The sequence below is a fragment of the Sinocyclocheilus grahami genome, unplaced genomic scaffold, assembly GCF_001515645.1.
Source record: "Sinocyclocheilus grahami isolate Dianchi unplaced genomic scaffold, SAMN03320097.WGS_v1.1 scaffold165.1, whole genome shotgun sequence".
In the NCBI taxonomy this organism is placed as follows: domain Eukaryota; kingdom Metazoa; phylum Chordata; class Actinopteri; order Cypriniformes; family Cyprinidae; genus Sinocyclocheilus; species Sinocyclocheilus grahami.
This window is the reverse complement of record NW_015505344.1, coordinates 1,216,285-1,234,644: the sequence shown is the minus strand read 5'-3', so window position 1 is coordinate 1,234,644 and position 18,360 is coordinate 1,216,285. Positions and strand designations below refer to the sequence as shown.

General features: G+C 38.5%; 1 protein-coding gene across 3 annotated transcripts in view; it reads right to left on the bottom strand.

Annotated features, from left to right (window-relative positions):
- Positions 1–18,360, bottom strand: part of nlgn1 (neuroligin 1) — a 309,949-nt gene that overhangs the window by 112,482 nt on the left and 179,107 nt on the right. For all 3 annotated transcript variants that reach the window (XM_016282748.1, XM_016282749.1, XM_016282750.1), the window contains one exon: positions 18,184–18,336. In XM_016282748.1, the coding sequence (XP_016138234.1) occupies positions 18,184–18,336 (153 nt within the window). The remainder of the gene's footprint in view (positions 1–18,183; positions 18,337–18,360) is intronic.

The window sequence follows — 18,360 nt, the reverse complement described above, 5'->3', positions numbered from 1 at the left end:
TAACTCTTAATATTAATGCACATTATGAAAAGTGTAAAAAATAGGGGAATGGGAATGCACAAAATAATTTTTTTTTTTAATCAGACAAAACACATTATATGGTCTATAAAAATAAAATGTCTCGAGGTTACGTATGTAACCATGGTTCCCCGATGGGAACGAGATGCTGCGTTGAACGCTTTGGGGACACTCCTGGGGAAAGCACATTAGGAAGCATGTGTGTAATCATCGAATGGAGAAGCGAGACGTCACGAGCGGGGTGACGTGAGCATCCAGGAAGCATAAAGGCGCTTCCGGCAAATGCACGTTAGCTTTTGCGGAAGCGAGTGCCTGCAGGGATGCAGGGAGTATGGCAGGGAGATGCAGCGTCTCGTTCCATGGAACCATGGTTACATGTGTAACCTCGCGACGTTCCCCTTCAGGAACTCGAGCTGTGTCAAACACTTTGGGAACCAGAATGCCCACTGCGCCATACGAGCAAGTCCCTGTCTGATGTGTGTCTGGAAATCACATCAAGACGAGAGAACTTGGGACCCCGGGGGGTTGGTGTCAGGTCCAAACTGTAAAACCAGACAAATGTGTGCGGAGAGGACCAGCCCGCCACAGTGCAAATATCCTGGAGGGCCACACCCACTGATAAGGCCTTGGAGGCCGCCATACTCCGGGTTGAGTGCGCTCTGACACCCATTGGTGACTGGAGGCCAGTGTGATGGTTTCAACCACCCAACGACTCATGATTTGCTTGGTCGCTGGAACCCCTTTCTTAGGCGGAGCTGGACGGCTGGGACTGCTCCCGCTCAGCAGTCCTGAAGATCTGGGGACGGCAAGGGAGGAAGCACTGGAATGCCGCCACCTGTTTCTTCACCTCCTGAAACCTCTCGACGACTGTATCGACTGCGCTGCCGAAGAGGCCAGAAGGCGAGAGCGGGGCATTTAGGAGGGAGAATCTGTCCTTGTCTTGGAGCTTGGACAGATTCAACCACAGGTGTCGCTCCGTGGCCACCAATGCTGCCATTGAACGGTCGATGGCTCTGGCCGTTTCTTTGATGGCCCGAAGCGTCAAGTCTGTTGCCCGACACAGTTCAGCGACCACGTCGGATTCTTCTCCCTCCCTCTCATCCAGGTCTTTGAGCAGGTCGGCCTGGTACGCTTGCAACACCGCCATAGTGTGCAGACACGCGCCGACCTGACCTGCCACCGTATCCGCTTTCCCAACCAGGCTGGATGTCAGTCTTACTGGCCTAGTGGGAAGCTTCGGGGCCTTCAGGGACGATGCTGAGGAAGGGGAGAGATAGCTCGCGAGCTATCTAGCATCGCCCCATATCCCTTCTCATTAAGCCCCGTGATGTTGGAGTAATTAGACATGGTCGGGCTGAAGAGTCGAGACGGATATGGTTTCTCCCACGACCTTGACTCCTCAGTGGAGATCAGGAAAAAACGGAAGGCCCCGCTGTGAAGGTTGCGATCTGGCTTTAAGGAAGCGCTCATCCAACTTGCTTTTAGGATGAGCATCCTGTTTCTTGGCTGGCCACTTGATGTTTAGTTTGGCTACAGCACGAGTCACAACACGAGCTCCTCGTACGCCAGGGACTGTGGTGGCGAGTCCACAATCTCCTCCGTGTCGACGCTCATCACAACAACCTCCTCAGAGGAAGATAGATGAAGCTCCAGGCTCTCTCTCCGGGGGGGAAGAAACTGCGGGGCGGGCTTCCGATCCCTGAGAGGGGGCTGTGGATCTAACGGGTGAGGACCGAGATAAGGACGAGCCCATCTCGGGTCCCTCCGCTAAATCCACTTGTGATCCCCACGATAACAGCCGCCGCTGTGCCTCGGCAGCAACGGGGCCGGACTCAGCAGGATCGCAAACCTGGCAGCTTTTATCGAAGACAGTCAGACGGGAGCAGAGCACACGGAGCGGGAGAAGCTCACAATCGTGACAGTCAGCCCCCTCGAGAGCTGACCGTGCATGCTCCGCATTGCTCTTGCTTTTACACTTAGGCATTTGAATTCTCGCTTTCTAAATAGAGTAATTCCTGAGTGACTGAGTGCTTTTTACATACACAGACATGCATACACAGACGCGCTCGCTAAAGAGCAGAAGCTAACATGTGCGTTTGCTGGATGCGCCTTTATGCTTCCTGGATGCTCACATCAACCCGCTCGTGACGTCTTGCTTCTCCATTGGACTGATTACACACATGGTTCAGAAAGTGGTCTTGCCGGGGGCATCCCCAAAGCATTCGACGCAGCTCGAGTTCCTGAAGGGGAACTCTAATACTGGCCAGTACTCTATATCCCATAAAGGAATAAATTAAATTAAATTAAAATGTAATAATAATTATTAATTAATAATTTTCCAGTTTACCTCATTACATTCTATTCCTAACACTGAGAAAGTCTCAGAATATCTCACAGACATAGATATTTTTCTATTCATATATTCAAATGGTCTGTAACATATGGCCAATTTACACTTGTTTTTTTGTATGTGTCTTATTTATGTAAAACCACATAGCATCTCTCTTCCCGAATAGGGCTCTTCATCACCTGTTCCAGGATGCTAATGAAAACTTTAAATCGCTTGATTTGGCACTGTGGTACAATTCTGTCCCAGTGACAAGGGTATGAAATTGAAACCCGGTCATCTGTTTAAATATCCCAGTTATTGTCAGATGCTAATGAAAACAATCTTTCACGGTTAAATTTGTGTGGAGAAATTACATTAAAAAACACATAAACCAAGAGGGCCTGACTGATGAAATGCACAAGATAGAGGAGAGGCAAGGAGAACGCTCCACAAAGTTCACTGCATTGCTGGCCACCGTTTCCCAGTGTTATTGCTTCTCTATGTCTGGGATCAGACAGAGTTTGATTTCGTCCCACTAGGAAAAAAGCTAGAGCTGTTCTGCTTGCCTTCCCTCTGATGAATTCTGTTAATGACAATGAATTGCAGAAGCATATCTATGCCAAAACAACTCTTGCTTCATTGGTCATACTCCTCAGTTCAGTAAATTTGTTAATTGTACAATTTTTCCAGAAGGTAATATGCATTCAAAAATGAAAAGGACCCTCAAGCTTGCATAAAAAAAATATCTCTAGATGATATACATACAACAAAAAAACTAAAAATAAATAAACAATAAGGTGATGTGAGTGTGCCTACTGAATAGAGTCTATTTAGCTGAAAATTACATTAAAAAGGGAACAAAAGCTTTATGATTCAATCTTAATGCCTTGCATTTACATAACAAAGATCCCCGGGAGCTTCATGCACAGGTAACTGTTTAGTTTAAGCCCTCATAATGTTCCCATGCTGCAATTTGATCAGTCCCTGGTCGGCTATGCAACATTTTCACCACAGAGCCGACATTTGAAGCCAGTTTTGCATGGAGATAGTCACAACTGTACATCTGTACTTGCATCCAATTCAGAATAAGGCAGAACAAAAGAAGAAAAAAAACATTACAAAGAATAAACTAACCACTTTTTCAAAAGAACAGCATTTATTTTAAATAGAAATCTACATTATGTAACATTATGAATGTCTTCAATGTCACTTTTGACCATTTAATTCTTTCTAACAAAAAGTATTATTTTCTTTAAAAAACTGGTCATTTAAATGGTACTTTAAACTTTAAATTGTAAGAATAAAATAAATATTTTTGTTAATTATTTTGTAACATTATTAATGTAATTTCTGTCACTTTTGATAATTGAATGCATTCTTGTAAAATAAAAGTATTTCTTAAACAAATCTTACTGACAAACCTTTAAATGGGCAGCAATAATTAAAAAAAAAAAAAAGTCCAATTTTTTCATAAAATAATAAATGTACATTAATATCTTATCAAAAATACCATGATAATGAATAAAACAACCACATTTTCACCATTTTATGTGATGTTAACAGAAGAAGACATAATAAATCATGTTGCTAAACTATGAATAAATTATCAACTTAAAGGGTTTTCAAGTATAAAAATCGATTACCGTGAACATTTCCAGCAGTGGATTTGCCTCACAAGGTTTCAAAACAGGCATACTGGGAAGATGCGCATAAATGGATTACCAAAAATTAATAAAATGCGCTTTTAGTTGCTTGTAAAGCATGAAACATACATAATGTCCCACCCCTACATTGGCTTGTCGAGTCGGGACAGCTGCCAGTCATTGGGAATGAATTTGAGCTTGTCGAAAAATGTAGGCTCTGTTTTGCTCACATTGGCTGAATTTCGGTTTACACTCCGTCTCGGAGAGCCACTATTCATGTGTCAACAATCAGAGCAGAATGCACAAACAGAAAAACACTGATGGGTGACAAATTACAAAGTAAGTTGCTTTCAAATGCGTAGCACTGCATAAACAGAATGCAACATGACTGTTTCAAGCACTGGCACATGAAAATAATCAAGGATATGTCAGCGTGAGCCTAAGGGTTGTCGCGGCAAATTGTCTCCGCACACAAAAGACATCACTGATGCCATCTCCGACATCACCATTGCGCATTGGCAAGAAAATAATACGTTTGACAAATAAAATTATGACTGGCAGATAACTAACTGGCTCTTGTCTGTAGGCAGGAAGAAATATCTGTTCTGTCTTGTCACGCATTAACCAAAAAAAAGACGCAGTATGTCCTAACAGCAGCTACTCGCGTTCATCTCAGATTGGTGGATGACTGACAGAATGATTGACAGAAAGCTATGCTGGATCAGGAATATGGTAGGATACTGATGTCAAAATCATTGTGATCCTGCATTGGCACAAAATAACAATTTACAGTGTGAGATATGATGATTGCCAATTTCTGAAAAGGCTGCCAGAACAAAGCACGCACAATAAAGAAATGCTTCCGTGCGATAAAAAGAGGCAAGCTGCTGAAACGAGCAGCATGGGGAAAGCACTTGAGCTCTCTGCTCTCTATATGCTGGAGAAATGCACACAAGGATGTTGGGAAATCTGTGGAGAGCCTTAACATCTGTCCACTGGCCAGGGCTGATGTCCTGCCAGCCAACAGCTTCTTTACCCTCTGTACCACAAACATTTGCCACAAACAATCCCATGAGGAGCCTCAGCGGTGTCAAAGCTGTGTCCTTGACAAATCCTCCACCCACTCTCAATATGAGTGACACCGAGGATACTTATTAGGCACTATTAGATGCATGTATGTAACATGCATTGTGATGTATAATAAACAATTTCATGTATGAATTATAGAATACATTCAGTTGTTCATTTATAAGTAATTGATTGTGATGACTATAAAATATTGTTGATATTAAAAAGTTGATCTGGGTCATTGTTTATAATGCATTTGATCAAGTTGATTGCTATTTTCTTTTCCATTTTTCATATTATATATATTCTCAAATATCTGAGAATATTTTTTTTAATTCAGAAAATTTAATGCAAATATATTATGGGTATTCAACAGTTACATATTACACTAACATTCAAAAGGTTCTTGTAGGTAAAGCTGAGGTCTGTGTTTTAGAAATAAGTTTATTTTGATCACCAAGGCTGTATTTATTTGATTAAAAATACAGTAAAATAGTAATAACTGCAAAATATTATTATGAGTTAAATCAGCTATTTTCTATGGTAATATATTTTCAAATGTATTTTATTTATATGATGGCAATGTTGAATTTTCAGAATCACTACTCCAGGCTTCAGTGTCACATGATCCTTCAGAAATTATTCTAATTTGATGCTCGAGAAATATATATATATATATATATATTTTTTTGTTAACAACTGTTTATTGAATTTTCTTCTGGGAACAGTAATATAAAACAAACAGCAACTGTGCTGTATATTTATATATATATATATATATATATATATAAATAAATAAATAATCATAAAATCTTCAGTGTCACATGATCCTTCAGAAATTATTCTAATTTGATGCTCGAGAAATATATATATATATATATTTTTTTTTTTGTTAACAACTGTTTATTGAATTTTCTTCTGGGAACAGTAATATAAAACAAACAGCAACTGTGCTATATATATATATATATATAAATAAATAAATAATCATAAAATAAAAATATGTATATATAAAAAATAAATAAATAGTAATAATTAAAATTAATTAATTAATAAAAATAGATAAATAAATAGCAATAAAATAATTTTTACAAAGATTTTAGAAAAGCTGACACAACATTAGAAGCTGAATGCCATACATTTACAGTTTTCACATTAGATCCATGTATACGAGAAGTTGATGCTCAAGAAATATTTCTTATTATCACCGTTAAGAACAGTCGTGCTGCTTAATATTTATGTGGAATCTGTGATTTTTATGATTCAAAAGGAATAAAGTAAAGAAAAGCATTTGTTTAAAATATACATTTTTTGTAACATTACACATATCTTTAAATGTCATTTAATAGTTTTTATAATTTGATGCATTCTTGCAAAATAAAAGTATTAATTTAATCAACTTTTTAACAGTACTATATGAGAGAGAGAGAGCGAGAGAGAGAGAACACTTTTTTCTACTGGATCAATACTAAATGTACATTAATTTCTTATTGAAAATAATTTTTTCATGTCAGTATTCAATTACAATGCAAAATCTGTATGCAGCTTATTTCTTGAGCATATTTTATACAAATCATCCCAAAATAAAGGAATCAGATCAAATAATGACCCAATTACAGCTTGTACAATGCATCAAAATCATAACGTAAAAATATATATATAATCAAATCTTTTGCCAAACAAATATTTCCACCCCTAGTCACTGCTGACAAGTCAAAAACTACTGATTCTTTTAGTTCTTTCTGACATACAAATGGGCAGCATTGTTTAACACTGGCTGAAATGTTATTTCGAGAAGCACTGCAACAAACAGCACCACTAGGTAATCTGCCTCCATTAAGCACATTAATTCATTTTTCATAAACACCCGGTTCCCTGTAGACTTGTAATAGGAAAAACTAAGACTGGGTGGAAGCAAAGCATGTTGGCCGATCGTGTATGAAGGGTATAAACTGACAACCACATACAGTACATGCAGCTCAATTCTGCAGTAGAACGCTCTGGACAGCCAGTGGCTACTGTCAGCAGTCTTTAAAGGAGACAGTTACTATACATACAAGAATATGACTCTCAAATGGGCCATAAAATACTCTTCACATCACTTCTCCCCCTCACCCAGTGGTGGCACTTATGGGCCGTAAGGCCAGTGTCTGTAAATCCCCTTCTTGATAAAAACCTGCAAACCCCATCCTTAGCTTTGCACGCTGTGCTGCAGAATGAAGATGGATGTCGATGTCCCTGCACCATAGAGACACGTTCCTGTGCGGATACAGGAAAGAGAATGAGTAATAATCGTAGAGATTATTATCAATGATCCAGTGTTCCTTTTCTTGATGATTCTTGTAATTAGAACCAGCAGGGCAGAATGTAAAACAGCTGTAGCTGCTAAAACACCTGCTACTCCAGTTTTGACGTTTTGTATATACAACTTTAAGCTTGCTGCTCGGTTATTAGCTCCTTTCTGTGCTTATTTATTTATATTCTTGCCACTAGTGGGGTAGTTGGCACCATTCTTGACTCACCCCACAGCTCTCCTGTCATAATCCTTCATAGCGCATTTTTCCCTAGCAGGGCTGACTAATAATCACTGTGCCGCAAGGGGAAAAGAGATTGACCTTCAAAGGGATTTCTGGATTTTCTGAGGTATTAGACAATGCCGGATGCCTTTACTAAAATAACACGTTACTCAAGGACAGCAGTCAAAATATTTGTAATAGAGAGCGAAGCAAGTGCAGAGACTCAAGGGCAATAATAATGCTGGGTCATCGGATACACAGCGCACTGCAGACATTATCCGCATGTCTCTATAGGGTAAAAAGATTCATGGTTTACTGATGACAGGCTCAGCTGATGTAGGAAGCCATCCCTGCATGTTTTAAGCCAGCAGCGTGACACAGATCTCAAGGCCCACCCATGAGCGATGACATCATGTACCGGGGTAAAACAGTACTGTTGATGGAGATAGACAATGATGTTATTGTGGGCAATTAAGCTCTCTCTTCAATCCATTTATCTTTATTTAAGTCAATGGCACAATGTTATTTAATGTATGTACTGTATGTCTAGATTTAATATATATATATATATATATATATATGAACATGTATCAATATACATTTTTAAACAAAACATTTTTTTATTAATATTTGACAAACTTTCTGCCAAATCAAATAATGACCCAATTACAGCTTGTACAATGCATCAAAATCATAACGTAAAAATATATATATAATCAAATCTTTTGCCAAACAAATATTTCCACCCCTAGTCACTGCTGACAAGTCAAAAACTACTGATTCTTTTAGTTCTTTCTGACATACAAATGGGCAGCATTGTTTAACACTAGCTGAAATGTTATTTCGAGAAGCACTGCAACAAACAGCACCACTAGGTAATCTGCCTCCATTAAGCACATTAATTCATTTTTCATAAACACCCGGTTCCCTGTAGACTTGTAATAGGAAAAACTATGACTGGGTGGAAGCAAAGCATGTTGGCCGATCGTGTATGAAGGGTATAAACTGACAACCACATCCAGTACATGCAGCTCAATTCTGCAGTAGAACGCTCTGGACAGCCAGTGGCTACTGTCAGCAGTCTTTAAAGGAGACAGTTACTATACATACAAGAATATGACTCTCAAATGGGCCATAAAATACTCTTCACATCACTTCTCCCCCTCACCCAGTGGTGGCACTTATGGGCCGTAAGGCCAGTGTCTGTAAATCCCCTTCTTGATAAAAACCTGCAAACCCCATCCTTAGCTTTGCACGCTGTGCTGCAGAATGAAGATGGATGTCGATGTCCCTGCACCATAGAGACACGTTCCTGTGCGGATACAGGAAAGAGAATGAGTAATAATCGTAGAGATTATTATCAATGATCCAGTGTTCCTTTTCTTGATGATTCTTGTAATTAGAACCAGCAGGGCAGAATGTAAAACAGCTGTAGCTGCTAAAACACCTGCTACTCCAGTTTTGACGTTTTGTATATACAACTTTAAGCTTGCTGCTCGGTTATTAGCTCCTTTCTGTGCTTATTTATTTATATTCTTGCCACTAGTGGGGTAGTTGGCACCATTCTTGACTCACCCCACAGCTCTCCTGTCATAATCCTTCATAGCGCATTTTTCCCTAGCAGGGCTGACTAATAATCACTGTGCCGCAAGGGGAAAAGAGATTGACCTTCAAAGGGATTTCTGGATTTTCTGAGGTATTAGACAATGCCGGATGCCTTTACTAAAATAACACGTTACTCAAGGACAGCAGTCAAAATATTTGTAATAGAGAGCGAAGCAAGTGCAGAGACTCAAGGGCAATAATAATGCTGGGTCATCGGATACACAGCGCACTGCAGACATTATCCGCATGTCTCTATAGGGTAAAAAGATTCATGGTTTACTGATGACAGGCTCAGCTGATGTAGGAAGCCATCCCTGCATGTTTTAAGCCAGCAGCGTGACACAGATCTCAAGGCCCACCCATGAGCGATGACATCATGTACCGGGGTAAAACAGTACTGTTGATGGAGATAGACAATGATGTTATTGTGGGCAATTAAGCTCTCTCTTCAATCCATTTATCTTTATTTAAGTCAATGGCACAATGTTATTTAATGTATGTACTGTATGTCTAGATTTAATATATATATATATATATATATATATGAACATGTATCAATATACATTTTTAAACAAAACATTTTTTTATTAATATTTGACAAACTTTCTGCCAAATAAATTAAGTCATTTAATAAATAATAGTAACAATAAAAAAATCTCTGTTGTAAATAATAAATTATTATATTACAGACAGACAGACAGACAGATAGATAGATAGATAGATAGATAGATAGATAGATAGATAGATAGATAGACAGATAGATAGATAGATAGATAAACTCTCCAATTATTTGTACAAACAAAATATAAAAACACATATTTTAAAACATTTTGAAAATAATGATTAGGATGTTTACCCTGACATGATAGTTAGGGTGTAAGGAAAATATGCAACTTTTTTACTTGACAGTTATACTGCATGTCATTTTAAAGCAATTAAAATCAGAATGTAGCTCTGTTATGAAAAAACTTTCCTTGCTTTGATGCAGCTTCTATGTGAAGAAAAATTGTTCTAGATAAACTAACCATAATATAATTGGCTCACAACGCCATGAGGGGGCCCAGAGCACAATGGAGGCGGCGGGGGTGTCCTGAACACCAGCGGGTACCACATACAACTTCACAAGACTCCAGAATTGGAGCCTTCAAACACGCGAAAAGCAGGTAGCTCAGAAACCAGTGGAGTAAATAAGATTTTGTTGAGGCCAAACAAAATAAACGGAATTACAAGAGCCAAGAAGCTTGGGGCTGGTGACTAGAGATATAAATCTTTATCTGTTCGGGCTACAGGCTAACCTCTGATTAACTGCATTTGGGGGAAATTTACAGCTGTGGATCTCCTCAGCAACAAAATCATAAATGAATCTCAGTGAAGGATCGAGGCAAGTTACAAGGACCGAGATGAATGACTTCAAGGTTCTGTAGTATGTGGTGATCTTAATCCTGATATTCGAGTATGTTCCAGTCTACGCAGGCTCCATGAACAGACAAGATGGAAAGATCATCAAAAGTCAAGGTATTTCTAAATCGCATAGGGATCATTCAGAGTCCTGTTTACAATTTTTAAAATGAGACGTACCAGCAGCCATACACTTGGGTCCTAGATCTATGCGCAGACCTTTATAAGTAGAAAAAGCTCATTTCACTTATCTCTTACTTCCAGAGTACATAGGACACAGAATATCAAAACCCAAAGATAGTCACAACCCCGACTGCTCCCAACAAATGTGCCTTGTCCTGTCTTGCCCTTACTGATAAAAGTGTGGCTGAAAATGCTGACAAAAATTGTATTTTGAATCTTTCAACAGTTTTTGTCCAATGAAAGTCAAGAGGGTCTAAAACAATTGGACATGGGAGCCCACTGACTTCCATTGTCCAAAAACATTCTTGTATGTTCCACAGAAGAAAGAATGTGAACTATTCCATTGGTTGAACTATCCTTTTAACATAAATGTGGCAGAACCGTTAGGTACTGTAAAATCTGAAAGGATTTCTAGGGAATCTCCATGGGAATTGTAATTGAATGTAATGCATGGCAGGTGAAAACCTAAGCACCAAACCAAAGATTTGTTCCACCCTCTGAGGTTTACACGCAATCCATCCTGGCTCAGAGGGTTACCTGGCTTTGGTCCTGCAGTGTAGTTCATTTCTGAGGTGCTAAACATGTCCATCTGTTTTCCCCAGGCAGAAGCTACAGCGCCTCGTGAATCCCGGCGAGCACCAGCAGTGGCAGTTGGTCCCAGCCGAAAAGCCCACGAGCGGACCCAGCTAATCTCTGGTGCCGTGGCAGAGATGGATGGAGGCACATGGACACATCCATCTGTTGGTACCCTCTTGCTTAACAGACCCTGCAGTGTGGCTGGAAGTGAGGGTGGTCAACTTGACAACGAGTCCCAGACACGGGAGAGGCCTCCTGCTCACTCTGGGCTTTAAATTACTTGAGCTTTACATGCAACTGGGTTTGAGTTCAATTTCTCTGCCCGATACAGTAAATAAAACCGGCAGACAGTTATTTTATCCTCAAAAATTAGATAACTTCCTTCCCCAAACTACTCGAAGGCTGCTGGTTCGATTGTTTGGTCCAATGTTCAGTTCCTGCCCATTCCATTTTACAGTTCCATATACTACTGTTAAAAAGTTTGGGGTCAGAAAGATTTTTTTTTTGTCAAAAAACTTGAAAAAGTCAATTTCAAACAAAAATTAAGCAGCATATTGTTTTTCACACTGATAATAACCAGAAATGTTTCTTGATGTTGCAGCAAAATCAGACAATTTGAATGAATTTGAAAGGCTTATGTGACAAAGACTGAAATAATGGCTGCTGAAAGCTTTTTATTTTTATTTATTTATTTATTTTAATCAAGTAAATGTAGCCTTGAAACTATAAGTAATAAAGTGCAAATATTTACAACTAAATTTAGAGCAGCAAATACTTTTGCCATTATTTTGAATAATTCCATAACAATTTTGGAAAGAAATGACAGGATAAGGAGCTTTGAACTTTAAAATTATTTTCCAAACTTTTAAATGTGGCCGGTCCAAAAAAAAAATTGTATATGATGTAAGACCTTTGAAACTTTAAAATTATTTTCCAAACTTTGAAATGTGGCTTTAAAAGTCAACATTCAAAGAGTTTCTTGACAATATTGGCCTTTCTATTTAAGAATTACAATTATTAATTTCAATTTAGTTATTTATATGTCCTTGCTTTCAAATTTAAATTAAAAGTCTGCATTCTGTTGATCTCCATTCAAATTCAGGAATTGGAATTATTCAAATTGGAATTTAAAATACTTCCTCAACTCAATTGGGAACGGCACACAACCCTTTTGACATCCCTAGTAAAACAGGTTTACTGGTGCTCATCTAAGTTAAAAAACAAACAGAAATCTGCCATCAAAAAGACTCTCATCAGCACCAAAATTTATTTCCTCTTCCCAAGATCCCAAGGGATTATGATACTCCACAGAGAGAAAAGTGTCACCACAATCTCATTAACTTGTGCTTTAAGTCCAAGAATGCATGAAATCATGATGTCAAACTTTGGATTCAAATTGTGGATTCAACAGCACACCAAATTTAACAACTTATTAATATCTACATTGAGTCTAGCCTGGGGCAATCCACATGTCAGTGGAACCAGGCCAAAACCAGGAACCGAGAAAGATAGATAGCGAAAGGAAGTGAGAAAGAGAGACTTTGGAGAAGAAGAGGAGAAGCCATGAGTGAGTGGGCCCAGATGGACATCTGCTGCGCTCTTGCAGGCTGAACTAATCCCTTCGGTTAGTGGTGCTCACAGGGTAAAGCCTCTCTGATGGCAGATGTCCTCTGTCCTCTGTCGCTTGCCTTTTTGCCCTCTACCAATGCAGCCACCAGTCATGACCAATGAGGCCCATTACTTAGAATAACGCACATGCACATATACAAGACTACTAAATCTGCAGGGTAGGGCTATTAAATCAGTAGGGTAGCATGAAAGCTGGGTCAAATCCAGAAGTGGCAGTGATACATAATGCTGCCTAATGTCTAAACTTTACAAAGAGGGAGAACAATATATATATATATATATACACACAGACACAATTTTTTAAATGTTTTAAAAACAAGCCTCTAGCCCAACAAGGCAGCAGATCTAAAATACAATAAAAACTGTAATTTTATTAAGTATTAAAACAACTGTTTTAATATATTTCTATGTAATATATTTACAAAATATGGTTTATTCCTGTGATGGCAAAGCTGAATTTTCAGCAGCATTTTAAGTCTTCAGTGTCACATCCTTCAAAAACCATATTCATATGCTGATTTGGTGCTCAAGAATATTTTCTGTGGAAATGGGGATAGGCCTACTTTTTTTCTTTGAAAACATTTTTGATAAATGTGAAATATAATTTCACATAGGCATATTTAACATTTCACATTCAATGTTAATCAATATTCAATTTTAAATATATTTTTAATTTTATATATTAGAATTTTTTTAATGAATCATGTTTTTTTTTTTATTAAAAGTTGTCCACAATCATTAATACACATACGCAGACTTTTTTAACGCTTTTCAATGGATCCAGGTTTTCGGCAGGTTTTTTGTGAAAAGACAAATGTGTGGGTAAACTGACCACCCGAATCAACACAAGTCCCAAACATCCAGTACCAGCTAGCATTTGAGAGGCAAAATAATGGACAAGGGACAATCCCAAACAGTTGTTAAATGCTTGTTAAGATTAATAAACACCCTCCAATGAAGCATCTCCCCAGACACACTGCTTCCTGAATAGGGTCAGACATCATACATGCTTCTTTAAAGACCCTGTGGCGTGCTTACGCTTAAGCAAGCATATGACTGAGGGGAATGAGAGAGAGAGAGAGAGAGAGAGAGAGAGAGAGAGAGAGAGAGAGAGAGAGATTGCATGTTATGTTTTTTCTTTTCCGAAAGAGAACAGAGACGAAGAGAGAGAGAGAGAGAGAGAGAGAGAGAGAGAGAGAGAAAGTAGATGATAAAGGACACAGCGCTGAAGGCAAAAACGCGAAGAGAAAGCGAGAGAGGTGGAGGTCGGAGAAAGCAAAAGACTAATGAAACTAAAACATCAGGGGTGTTTGTTTCAAAGGAGAAGAAAATTAATAAGCATGAAAAATAATAATCCTCAACACTGGGCCACATGGAATGATTAAAGCAAAATAGCAAACCAATTATTACAAGGTGAGCAATGCGGTAAAGTCTTGACAAAGAAGTAAACAACTGAACTAACCGGCACGTGAGTGCACACACCTCTGCCACCGACTGCATCTGTTTTACACCAGCGCAGCTTCCAGCCAACCACCCACACACTGACTAACAAGCGCTGATGACTCAAATCACAACCCATTTAGATCTAGTTAACAGTTCTACTGTAATTCAGTGCGTCATTCGCGAGCAGAGAGCAATGCTCTTTAAAAAAGGAATTAAAAAGCAGTAGACAGGATGTGATATTAATATGCTTCGTCTTCATGTTTTTTTTTCTAATGAAAAAGTAAGGGTAATTTGCGTAAGCTTCTTGTTTTGTGCAGTGGGAGACCAGAGAGCCGTTCAACGAAACCAGCTACAAACACCAGCCTGGCCAGGACAGGACTATATTACATCAACCAAAACCATCTTAAACCAGCTTAGGCTTTTAGCAGGGTTGTGAGAAACCATGTTTCCATTTGCTAGATCTTTTTTTTTTTTGCTCGTTAAATTTATTAAAGGTCACATTTACCTTTGCTCTGTGAAATTTCACATGTAAATCCAGTAATTTCAATAGGAATTCAGTTTGTGAAAAATCTAAACAGGTAAGTTGGTCATGCAAATTTGCTGTGCTCACCAATAGAAAGCTGCTTGGTTTGGAGGTTACTTAGACAATTTCTAAATTGCATTAAAAAACGCATTTGCATTGCTTTGAACGTTTTCTGTAGATCCCACCTTCTCACATGCTACAATGTTTTCCAAAACAATAGGAAAACAAAGCCAAAACCCAGATATTTTGGACATATGGTTACCATAAGTTTGTGAGCTGTGAGCATATATGGATGGACAAACAACTGATAAATGGACAATCTACTTTTCGTTTGCCCTCAAAATCTCGTCAAAATTTCGCTAGTGTAACCACACACTTTAATTCTAGTTATTTATTCCGTATGGGAGTAGTGTTGTTAAAAGACCCGGTACTTCGGTACCAAGTCGGTACTAAAAAAAAAAGAAAACGTTACAGTACCAGGTTTTTTTAAGTACCCGTGGTGCCGAGTACCCGGTCAACCCGGTTCTTGATGCGCTATCCGAAAGGTGCGCAGATGCGCTCTCTTCATAAAAGCACTGAGACGCGGTGACATCAAAACGAGGAAACACACCAAACTAACAAAACACTTTAAAGAGACCTAGATCAAATCAAAGAGTTCAAGCAGGTAAGTTTCATTTTAATTTTTAATATTGGTGTTTTCCATACATTGATTTATTTGTGGCGGCCCGCCACAATATCAAAACTGTCCACCACAAATAGATTTTCCAAAAGGCGTTGAGTTCTTTGAATAAACATGAACGAACATAAACAAAATGCTTATTTGATTACAGCCGTTACTGGGGAAACCTCTATCTCCCGATTTACAAGCGCCTCCTGCTGGCAGAGAATGCATTTGCATATATATGCCACCACAAATAGAGTACAAGCTTCTGTTATGAATATTATTCAATATCTTAATTTGAATGTCAGATTGAAATGAACGCTTTTATTAGAGTAGTTAATCGTTAGCATAAGCGCGGCTAACGCTAATATAATGAGCATTAGAATAATGTTTCTTCATTAACTATTTAATGCTCCTATAACTTTTATTAGGGTAAAAAAAAACAGGAGGACATGATGATATTTACTATTTTTACACACGGTTAACCTTGATTGTGTCATATCAGTCAGAAAATACTTTTTTTTTTGCTAACTTAGTTGTTATTCTTGGCTGAATAACTCTAGGTTTTCAAAAGCCCTTTAAAATTAAATATGTACACAGTTTGGATTAAATGAAAGTATAGTTCAATTTTTTAATTAGCATGTTTTTGTGTTTTGCTTTGGTGCCAAAATTGGTATCGAGAACCGTGGATTTTCACTGGTATTGGTACCGAATACTGAAATGTTGGTACCGTGACAACATTATATGGGTGTGGTGCTAATTTAGGTTTAACACTTTTTGCTATTGGCTGGATTTAAAGGACAGTTGCTGAAGAGAATTGGGACACCGGCAAAAAAAACATATGATAGTGGCGCTCGGTAAAACGGGCCCTTATGCCAGCTGATTAGCTGTCGGAGAGCAGTTTTATTCAGGGGGGCATGACGAGAGCGTCTCGCTCCATAAATCTACAACAGTTCTGATAATGACACTCAGACTGTGTGCAGTGCTATAATACATTAGGCTCTCTCACCATTACAGCACCTTTCCCAGAAGCTGCTCCGGAGCTTAGCCAAACCCCAGACAACCACGAGAAAAACATAGCAACAATAAATTAAGGGTTGTGGCATGCAGGCATATACTTAAACCCCCTAATGGATCTGTGTGCCTTAACTAGAAAAAAATAGCCAATCATCAGCAGTGGATTTGTTATAAAAAGCTAAGGGTGACTGAGGGAAGATGGCTGCAAGCTGAATCATTAGTGGAGAAAGATCACATTGGGCCTCATTTACATTGAGGCTAATTTCAAAATTCATGCATTCATTCTTGAATTTTTATGAAGCACAGGCTAACGACACACAATAACAGATGCCTCACGCAACCAGCATATTAGCATCTTCCAGCATCCTAACACTGGTCAAAATGGTGACTTATACTATCAACAACTTCATTAAATTGATCATAAAAACCCTGCTAATATATCTATAACAAGACTTTTTGAACAAACACCTCACAAATTGACCAGTGCATGAGTTGAAGTGACCTATAGCTCTTATTTAATTGACAAGTCATCACTTTGGCAAACATTCATTGCAATAATTCATCCATGCTATTAATTTTGAAGATCAAATTGACCCTGCATGACAAATCACAGCATAAGAGTGACAATTTGCCCCAATAATTGGTCAATAACCAACTTATTCCAGATGAAACATTCACTATGTTGGTCAGGTCACACTGAAAATTAAAAATGACCCTCAACAGCATCAACGATATATATACATATACATATACATATAAGTACGTATATGTATATATATATATATATATATATATATATACATCCACTCTTGAGAATAGAAGCATTTCTCAGTTTCTCCAGCATGGTGAAACAATAGAGGGCATTTATGAGTGTTTTCATAATTGGAAGTTGTATAAAATTAAAACACGGACTAATGTAAAATGAACACAATGACAATTTGTATAAGAGCAGACACATCTGATGACACAATCTGAGAAAAGCAGCTGTTGCAATAGATATTTAATCGAAATTACTATTTCTGTGCTAACTGCACTTGCTTTTTTCTGATAACAGATGCTCCATAAATAGACAACTGGAATCTGGCAAACATCTTATCTTGTAAAAACTATCCAAAGCTTATTAATCCAACACCATTTGTTTGAGGCAATCTGAAACATTAAATAAAAATACCCAACTGAAAAATTACAATTGACAGGAGAAGAGGAATAGCGATGGGGAAAGATTCAGAGAAACACACACAGCTAGAGGTTGTTGTTCTGCGATTGAAACCGGAAGGTCATAAAGCTTTGATAGTTCCAGTATTTACTATAACCTTAAATCATGTACAACTACAGCAAACTTTTCTATAATAAGTTTTCATGCACGCACGCTGCTGTAGAGAACCATTGCCACTTCACCCGTTTTATGCTTATGAGCTTGAGGCTGTTCACAGGCAACTAAATCATTGTTCACTAGAGGAAAATAGTTCCTCAGTCGAGAGAAACAAAGCTAAAACAAGCCGTTTGGAGGATAGCGTATGACCAGGAACTCTGATGCATGATGGGAAAAGTTCAGCAAAAATGGAATTACTTACCGAGCACACCAAGCCGATAGTTCACGGTTATGACGATGACGTTGCCGTAACTGGCCAAGATGCTTCCATCGAACATATTTGCTGTTCCTTCCATGTACGATCCTCCATGAATGAAAACCATCACAGGTTTGGGGCTCCCGCTTTCACGAATGTCTGGAAAAAGGAGGGTAGAAACGA